Genomic DNA, 10,347 nt, shown 5'->3' with positions numbered 1-10,347 from the left:
TATATATATATATATATATGTAATTCAAACCTAATATGCAGGTAAAATAAATATAATTGTTTGTTTGTTGTTAAGCAAAAAATTAACATAATGGGCTATCAAGTGCTGTGCCCACCATGGGTATTGAAACCTAATATTTAGTATTATAAGCCTTCAGACTTACTCCTGATCCAGTGAGATCAGGCTAACTAAAAAGTTAAATAAATTCAGAATACCATTACAGATGTTATCTACTTACCTATGTATGTCATCCAACTGCCAACAGAAAGAGATGTAAGAAGAAAACTTGCTGCAGATAGCAGGACAGAGAGAGCAACTTTGAGGCTAGAAGAAAACAACAATCATAAATATATCCATGTTCACATAATGTACAAAGGTCATGTACTTTCAGCTATATTTACACTTATTAATGAGTACTTTGATTAATAGATGTACAAGTCTTCTCAAACATATTAGCTATGTGAAGTTGAAAACTTCAAATATCAAAATATCCTTGACCTAACTTATGCAGATACAATAGAGGTAATTTGATTCAAGTGATTCAAATAGTAAAGACTTAGATAAACTGATCATTGGTAACATATTGTGGTAGTTATGATAACTATGAGCTTACAAAGACTTGATTTTATGAAAATATTTTGTTTGTTACAGCTAAACACGTTTGCAGAAGCATACTTGATAATCTAACATTACTTTAGTCTAATTTTGTTTTATAAATTTTTAAGATTTTAAGAATGTAAAATACTATGTTTAGTTAGAGTTAAGTGATTTTAATTGGCAAGTTCAGAGAAGGAAGGCTCATAAATTTTAGTAAACAAATTCTACACTTCCTTGGCATTTTCAGTCATTGTCACTAGCTTTGTAGAAATAAAAATATATTTCCATAAACACAATTATAAGTCTTGTTTCAACTCAAATCAAGACTAAATTTTAATGTTTTGTTTTGCATCCAAAAATATTTACACAAATAATAAAAACTTACTGTGTGTTAGTGACAAAAAATGGAACTATAAGCTTAATGGCTAAAGATGGTATAATGTCAGCTAACAGTATGGCCTGAAAATGAAAATATTATAATTAGATAAAATTTATGTCAATAAATGTTTTCAAGTTAAACTGCAAACTTTTAAGAAAATTAAAGATACACATTACAATCTCAAAGTTTAAATGATTATGTTTTAATGTATTTTAATCAATTACCTATTTTACAAATAAAAACCTAGTGATGGAAAAATATACCACTAAAGCTGCTTGACTTTTCATTCAAATACAAAAAACAAGTACACCTACAAAAAAAAACAACTAAAATATGAACAAATTTATAAATCATTATTAAGTAGATTATGAAAGTATTTATATTTTTTCATAAATTTTTAAATCAAATTTATTGTTTGGTAAAGTACATTAATTGTCACAAAATTAGGTTTTTTTTTTGGTTTTTTTTATGTGTGTTCTTAAAAAGAAAATGAAAAAAAAGGCTTTTAAAGCACTTACATCTCATACTTTAATTAAGCAGTTCTTAGAACCAACAAAGTCATTCCTAAAGATTGATATTTTTAACTGCTATTTAGGAGAATACTAAAAATTAAAAGGATGTATAGAAAATAATTATCATGGTAATCTTTTACATTAGTATGGAATTTTACGTGATACTTACAAGGAAAATTTAATTGCAATATGGAAAATTCATATTAAGTCAGCTGTTGTTTTAATAATACAAAGATACTCTCATAACAATGAACATAATTAAAAGTATCCTTAAATATATTGAAAACTCCACTGGTAACTGAAACTTTCTCCACTGTAAAACATATTTGCATAGATCCAGGAGAGAGAGATTTCCTATTTAAACAATCAACATAAACTATGTGCAGTGTCTCCAGTCATAGGAATTAATTTGAGACAGTGAATGATGACGGTGTAGTTTTCATGACTTCACCAGTCACACAGTTCTGCCCCCCATATTTCAAGGATTTTTTAAAGTCAAATCATGATTTTTCTCAAAATTTATGGTCTTTTAGGTGTCGGGAATGAGATCTGTAAGTTCAAGATTTTCAAACACATGTGTGAACACTCTTTATGGGTGTATGTTTACAATTTAGAAAATACAGATATATACAACTCAACTTACCCCTGTTGATGTTGGATTACAACGTCGTGTTATATTGTTTTCTGTTTCCTTAAAAAACAAAATAAGAAGTTTTTAACAAATTTACAGAGATTTTTAGAAATGTAAAAACATTAGTGGATTGAAGTTTCTTCTAATAAACAGTTAACTTAAAGTGTCATCGATATACCCTTTGTGAAGGGTCAGCAACCTTTTGTAGTTTTTGCAACAAAGATCACATCATTAATTTCTAGAACTGCTATAATTTCCAGCATTCATGTACAAAGTTAATCTATGACGACACCAGTCATTTTATATTATGAAACATCTAAAAACAGGGAAAGTTCTTTAAAAGGTAATCTAATCTCATGAGAATAGTAACAAAATTAGTGTCACCATAAAAAGTATATCTACATAGAATAATACTTTCTTTATATTGTAGACATAATGAATATTCTTCAGTTGGAAACAGCGGTGTGACTTAATGCAAAAACTGGCATTTTGCTATACAATTATAATAAAAAATGTACATTTACTTATCTTACATTGTGGTCAGCATCATGATAATCTTTGCTTAGGATGTCAAAAGCTGCACTGAGCATGATAACATAGGCATAATTGTTGCAAAGTCCAAGCAACCTGTAAGAATTTTTCAGAGCAATATATCAAGATATGCTTAATGTTTCTGAAACTATATTGGTTTGTGTTAATTTCTTTTCCAAGTACAAGTAGAAAAATTTTTAAATTAATTTAATTCTGTTATAATTGAAGTTATATATTATTGTACGAATGATCAGATCTTAACTTAAAAAATATTGAGGTGTGATAATAAAATGATGCTATATTACACCTCAAGATTAACTAGGTTAAATTAATTAAATAATAAATATTTCTGATTGTTTGAGTTAATCAGGTCAGTAGGTCAGGTTTTTAAACAATAGATCACTATAACAAAAAGCATCATGTCAAAGAAAAACAAATAACTTCAACTAAACACTACTAGAACTTACAGTGTGAAACAAAAGAAATAGAAATACATGTGTATTACAAAGACATATGTTGTAAAATAAAATGTTTACAGCCCATTCTAGTGAATAATGTTGGCTTGTAACTCCATTCAAGCAACTTCTAGGACAAGTTTTTCACTCATGAGCCTCTCTTTGAATTTTCTAAAAACAATATCTGAGAAATATAACTTGATGAAAAACCCAAAGGTTCTTAAAAAAACGTTATAGTTACAAAGTAACAGTTAAAAGAAAATGACTTAAAGACAAATAAATGAAACTCAAAACAATCTCACTATTACTAACAGTGCTAGAACTGGAAAATAAACCATTAATTGATTATCTATGAGTAGCAATTACATTGATAAGTATTACATAAAATAACCAATGAATCAAAATTATGATTAAGCTGATTAACGTCATGAAAAATAATCAACTAATTGAAATACTGTCATTATGATTTGTCATTATTATTTTCAATTAATTCTAGGTTGTTAAGCTTAATCAATTAGTGTCACAACTCACAAAAGTAATAAATTAATGAATTATTATTATCATCATTCAATATCTGATAAATATCTCTTAGAGTGAAACTCTGCTTAATAGTTCAGAAAGTAGGGGTTGCAAAACCCTTTTGGTCCAGCTGACCTTACAATCAACATACTGTCCTAACTCAGTGTTCATGTGGTAATCATACATGTTGCATATATTGTACTGTAAAACATCCCCCTATAGTTTAAAAAGCAAAGGTCATAACAGTATTTCAACCATTTTAAAACGTCTAGCAAACCTGATATACTAAGCATTAGTTCTATTACTAGTCCTAATGGAAATCACACAGTTTAGGGCATATACTGTACAGCAAACACTTGATTGCCACTTCCTTTTGGTCACTGATCATACAATCAGTGACTGTTCTAGCTTTAGTTGAGGCTAATCTTAGCCAGATCAATTGGGAGGTTGTCACTGAAGGTTTCTTGAACAGCCAGATAAATACTCTTAACTTTCCTCTTCATCTTCAGGGATAAGTATATGTTCTGTCCTTATATGAGTCCATAATCTCCTCTTCAACTCTTAGTCAAGCCAGTTCACCAGAGGTTCAGCGGTCATGTACGATCATAGCTGGTTGATGTGTACTATGCACTTTTGCACACCCCTTGTCTGCTGTAACTCATATGTCAATGGAGTGACTTGTTGGAGCACACAGAGAGGTCCTCTATAGTCAATAGCCTCACCCAGTCTCCTCTTCTGTACATTCATTCCTTATGTCATATGGCAGTTTCCTGGCTGTTGATGTGCAAACTCATACATGTCAACTAACACAGACTCTATCAACTCCACATATTCTTGTGGGCATTTTGGGATGTTGGCTTTAGGTGGAGGACCATGCATTACCTCTACAGAAGGCAAGACTTCTCAGTCAAACACGAGTATATTTTGAAAACAACCTGTTGATCTCTATTCAGTTGCACAGTATTGATCATGATGTTGGGTAAACGTTCATCCCATTTTATTTGACTGGGGTTAACAACATTAGAAAGCATATAGTTTATTGTATGTATCACCCACTCCACTAAATCATCAGATTGGGGGTGATAAGGCAAAGTGTGCATCTTCATCACACCCAACACTTTACACAACTACAAAAACAGTTGGCTGTTAAAGTTAGTTCTTTGATTCATGTAGATCTCTTTTCAGGTACTCTGAAAAACATTATCCAGTCCTCTAGCACCACTTCAACCATAGAATGTATTGATAAATTGATAACTGTCAGCCCACTTTATGAAGTAGTTCATGATCATTAATATATACAAGTGAGCTCATTCCATCACTGGAAATGGACCAGCAATAACTAATAATTATTTACTAGAATTTACCTTGTTTAAACTGGGTTTTTCTCTGAGTGGCACCCACCATATAGTCTTCATACCACAGATCATCTGCACCATCAGTCAAACTTTTTGTGGCACCCCTTTTTCAAGCTTTAAACTTTGTCCAGTGATTATTCTGTCTCATTCTCAGGTCAAAAGACTCAAACAACATGATAATAACTTTCTCACAGTTGCTTCTCATAAAGTGCTCATTGGAGCTTAGGGAATTGCACAGCCTGTTTTGCAGTTCAGCTGTTCCAGGCTGTTATTCACCAAAAACACTTTAAGTAATGGTCTAGCTCCTCTTTTGCTGAAATCTTGAATGTTATGCTTTGAGTATCTGTGTGTGATCTGCTTCACCTTGCTCACTTGGAATCCTGATCACGGTCAAAACTTCTCTCTTATCACCCATCTTGAGTGGCAAATCCCTGATTCAAGATGGCAGAGCAACAAGTCTGTCCTTATCTGAGTCCATAACTCCTTGACCTCAGAATCCTCCTTCAACATTTGGTACCTGCCATCTCACATCCTGGTGATGTAGCTCCTGTTGGTGTATTTCATCCACCAAGAGCACCTCCAGCTTCTCTTCAATGTTCATGGGTGGGTTTGACCAGAACTGCAATTTAATTACTTGGACTTTCAAAGGTCTGAGAGTACTACACAGATCATTCCATTTGGTCTCTAACTTGCCAAATATCACACCACTGTGACAATCCTCAGTTGTCAATACTTCAGTTTCATTTTGGTTAATCCTCAGAGGAAGAGCATGGACAGCCATTCTTGGTGCACCAGAGAGAAGTCATGGATCTTTGCAGCAGCATCAAATGTCTTATGTCCAGGAGAAGATAGATTGATGGTTCTCTTAAGACTCAGATTACCTTCTCTTGGTTATAAGTACTTCTATTACAGAAAATTCCATTCCATAACTATGAAGCCTTCTTAAACTTATATCACACAAAAGTAGGAGTAATACAGAAAACAGGTTCAGATCCTGGTTACAGTATCAAGATTTTCTCCTTCCTATCTGCTCTATGTTATTTTGAAGTTGAACTGAATTACCTTTACAGCAGTGGGATAGGTTTGCTTAACAGGGGATAAGATATTTATTCTGAAGTGTTGTTGAATAACTCACCAGGAGGAAAAAAAAGACAGACTTAACACAAAGTAATACATGAAATGAACAATCTTTATTAACTCAAAAACACAGTATGCATGATTATTGTTATTAAACAAGAGATAGTCACTTCTATTGAATGCTATATCTTCAACTGATCAGACTGAAATCATCTACCAGACCACTTAAATTCAATGTTCCTTATTTTTTAGGTAATGCTAGATTTACCCAGAATGGCTAGTTTTATGTGATTGGTCATTCTCATTCAATCAAAGGTGAGGTTACAACTTCAAATTACCACTAGCTCTACCACTGAAGGAAACTACTGTCGACTTTCCTGTACAACATGCAGAATTACAGCAATAATTCCTATTGGTAGAACAGACATTATCTATAGATAATAACAAAGGCAGCTGGAACAACAAAAGTATCCTCAAAATACTGCTTGCTCTACCCACCTTGGAGATGTTGCAGCATTACAGCTAATCACCAAATGGCAGAACAGGTATTATCTCCAAAGAATAACAAAGGAACATAGCTAACTAGAATGAAATGAACCTGATGACTTTCTTGATCATATTCTATGCAAAACCTGCACATATAAAAAATGAAAAATTCAGAATAATATTATATCCAAATAGGTAAGATAAATGCATGGTACATTTATATACCACAAAAGTACTGGATACATCAAAGGCATGGGTCATAAACACGGACAATCAGCCATTTCTTATAGTATCAGATTTTGATTTTCAACAAATTATCAGTCTACTGGAACCAAAAAACAACTCTCATAGTGAGAAGTTTTATTGCACTTGCATACTTGAGGAAACTTACTTTAAAATGGAACAAAAAATAAAGTCTCTCATATTTGTCAAGAGCAACAGATTCTCTGAGCCTTACTGCTCACTGGAAGAGAAAGTCAGCTGCATGGATCTCATATGAGAGAATACAGTGAACAAACTTTCGTGGATATGGAAGCTCTAGAGTACATCTCGTTCGGAGAGGCAACGGAGTAAACACAGTGAAAGTAATGAAATCTACTCTAAGCTGCACTAAAGCTTGTCACTAGTGATAACATTTCTATTCAGATGGCAGTGATGGACATTCTGGCAAAAATAAATGAACAGTAACTGATTTCAATCACTATGAGATAGCAAGCAATGTTTATAGGCTATAAAGGATAAGTTTAGGTCCACCCAAATGCAGAAAAAATACAATATGTGCCAATATTTTAGGAATTTCAAATCTGTACATTACAGAAGACACTAGAACAGAATCACGAACTTAATATTTTTTCTATAAACACGGACAAGTTCCATGTCTGAGTGCTGAACAGTGGGACATTTTTACAAATACAACAGAAACTTTGACTCTCATTAAGGAAATTACTTTGGAAATTAGTAATGAGTGCTTCTACATTTTGCATAATTCTTAATGTTACTGTTCTCTGGCTACTTCAAGGAGGACTCATCCACTTGAAACCATGTTATGCTGGAAACAGTTCTTTAAAATTTAATGCATTAAAACTGTAGCATTTACATGTTTACTTAATCTCCTTGGTATTCTTATACTTGTAATTATTTTGCTTCATAGGTGTCACTTTATTATGAAATTAAATTCAACAGCAATATACATATATATTAACAAAACAGGTAGCAACAACCCATATTTTTGCATGCACTGCAAGGGCAGACAGAAGGGGGGGGGGGTCCAGACCTCACTTTTGGGAAGAAATTTTCTAAAAAATTCTGAAATTTTAAGTAATGGCAAAATTGACCAAGAAAAACCCACCTACAATGCCTTTCCAGCCAGAACCCCCTCCTTTTCTAAAAGTCTTGTATTCATGCCTGCACTTTACTACTTATGTGTAAAAAATAAAATGAACTTGTATAAACTGCAACAATCAGCAATTCTTTGATATGATAGTTCTAGAAGCAGGAAAATAATTTGGTATAAATTCATGAAAAATACAAACCTCGATATTTATTTACCCTGTTATCTGGCTTCAGTGATTAGAATTAGAATTTGGTGTGTTAGTCCTTGAAGCAGGTAATTGCACACAATCCAATTTTAAAAGAACAACAGCAGATCTCTAAGTATGTGTACACTGGCTCTACTCATGGTGTTTAGTGATGTCAAATAGCCATAGATGGCAGTAGCCTACTGTCCATGGAAAAACTTGGATGAATGCTGCAAAATCAGATAGTAAAGTTTGCTCCAAGCTTATTTTGGGTCAGAAAATTTTTGTTCAGCTTGCTCACTTCCAAGACTGTCTCAGGATAACCACCAAAGAGGTTAAACCCCTCAACAAAGCAATCACATTCTCATCTCTGTCTACCCTATGCAGGAATCAAGCATAGTTAATAGAAGAAGCATGGTGTTTCAAGGTAGAGAGTGCTTCAATAGCAATAAGTAAACCAAACTGTTGCAACAGTACGGTGTGTGATGACTAATAAAAAAAAAATCAACCAGAAAAGGGAAATGGAATGGGGTTAGAAGATCAGACTGGTATGTATTTATGTGAGCCACTCATCGATCAGAAAAGTGGTAAGCTGCTGGAGTGGTGGAAGGTAAACAGAGAGCGATACAAAGTACTAGTTAGTACTAGAAAATATTTCGACTCTCTGCCATCTTCATTACCAAGTGAATGTGTCATCAGCACTTTCTTGACATATGCAAATGACAGAACATTGAATAATAACAGTAACTTTTACAATGGAACTCCTAAAAAATAACCTTCTAGGACTTTAAACCACATAGTTTGACAGAAGAAAAACTGGGCTGAAATGTGAAGTTTGTAGTGGTTTTTAATGTGCATGTTATATTGAGAGAGAGATGCTTGAATGTTTTATTTATATCTTTTTTTTAGTTTTTGAAAAATATATGATGATGAACCCATACTTACTTGTAAATGTTCTAACAAGTCACACCCAAAGTTTTTTTGTTCTGTTCAAAAACACTATTGATTCAATAAAGATTTTAGTCTTTACGTCAGCCCATTTTATCAGGTATTGACTAATCTGTTTTTTAGCATATCAGTATTTGGTATCAGTATAGAAAAATCAATATTGGCCAACCTTTATTTCTTATTATAGCCTTCTATTTCATCTTGCAATTCAATCTAACTACATTAACATACATGTCTGCAAGGTGGACAACATTGAAATATCACATTTTGATGCACATATACATGTAAGTATACTTACCAGAAACCAGACAAATTCCTACAGTTTGTCCACTGTGAAGGCATTATGGTCACACCATCTATTAATTATATATAGAAAAAATACAACTCTTTCTGTGTGCACCTATATGTAAAATTATACATTAACTAAGTTATCCTAATTTAATAACTGACTTTTAGATCAGAATTCCATATTAATTAAGAAATGAGAATTAGTGACACATAGTAGAACTGTTATTGGGTTGATCTTTTAATTACCTAAGAAACTTGTACTTATGAATAAACAATTATACATTTTTAGACACATGTTCATAATTATACGTCTAAACAATACATAACAAAACTTTATCTCTTTACAACATTTAAGAGGTAAGTTAACATTATTTCGTTGATTAGTGGAATCTGGGGTCTAAGTTATTTACAATTTAGATACTTTTTTTAGACAATAACATTTATAAATATACTGTAGTTTCTAAGATGCTGTTAAGACTATTTCTTTAATGTACAAAGAATTGGATACTCTTAGTGAGTAAAATTATTAAAATGATTTTTCAATATTGAGGCAAAGTCTGAAAAATATTTACTTTTATGAAAAAAAACATTGGCATTGTGAAAAAATTAGAAAAGGTCTCAGGTGTGATTATTGATAAAAAATTTAAATAATTAGCTGAAATTACCAGTAGTTAAAAATAATAAGCCAGTTTGAAAATTTAATTATAGAAATATTAAATTCAGGCATAAAAAGGCAATTGTAATTTTGCATCAGATACAAATGAATCCTGTGTGTAAGATTTGTTTCTCTTATTACAAGACATATAACAAAATGCTTGAAATAGTGCAGTGGGGGCCACTTGGATGATACACTGTTCAAAGTCATTTAGCTGGAAAGAGGATTATGGATTGACACCTATCTTTAATGTTATTCAATTAAAGCAATTAGACAAAAAAAAAATCTTAAAAGGTAAATATGTATCACAAGAATAACAAGCTACCAATAGCCTGTAAACTAGCATCGCTGTCCTAAAGAGGTACCGTATTTTTCGGAATATAAGACACACACTTAT

The 10,347-nt window shown here is 32.2% G+C and overlaps 1 protein-coding gene across 8 annotated transcripts in view; it reads right to left on the bottom strand.

Annotated features, from left to right (window-relative positions):
* The window catches only part of LOC106475953 (battenin-like), a 17,054-nt gene that overhangs the window by 2,863 nt on the left and 3,844 nt on the right, over positions 1-10,347 (bottom strand). For all 8 annotated transcript variants that reach the window (XM_022379950.1, XM_022379952.1, XM_022379951.1 and 5 more), the window contains exons 3-7: positions 9,306-9,363; positions 2,653-2,746; positions 2,132-2,179; positions 983-1,056; positions 239-324 (exon numbers count right to left, since the gene is read on the bottom strand). In XM_022379950.1, coding sequence (XP_022235658.1) covers positions 239-324; positions 983-1,056; positions 2,132-2,179; positions 2,653-2,746; positions 9,306-9,363 — 360 coding nt within the window. The remainder of the gene's footprint in view (positions 1-238; positions 325-982; positions 1,057-2,131; positions 2,180-2,652; positions 2,747-9,305; positions 9,364-10,347) is intronic.

Source organism: Limulus polyphemus, unplaced genomic scaffold (genome assembly GCF_000517525.1).
Source record: "Limulus polyphemus unplaced genomic scaffold, Limulus_polyphemus-2.1.2 Scaffold9507, whole genome shotgun sequence".
In the NCBI taxonomy this organism is placed as follows: domain Eukaryota; kingdom Metazoa; phylum Arthropoda; class Merostomata; order Xiphosura; family Limulidae; genus Limulus; species Limulus polyphemus.
The sequence above is the reverse complement of the archived record's forward strand: the minus strand, read 5'-3'. Positions and strand labels throughout refer to the sequence as shown.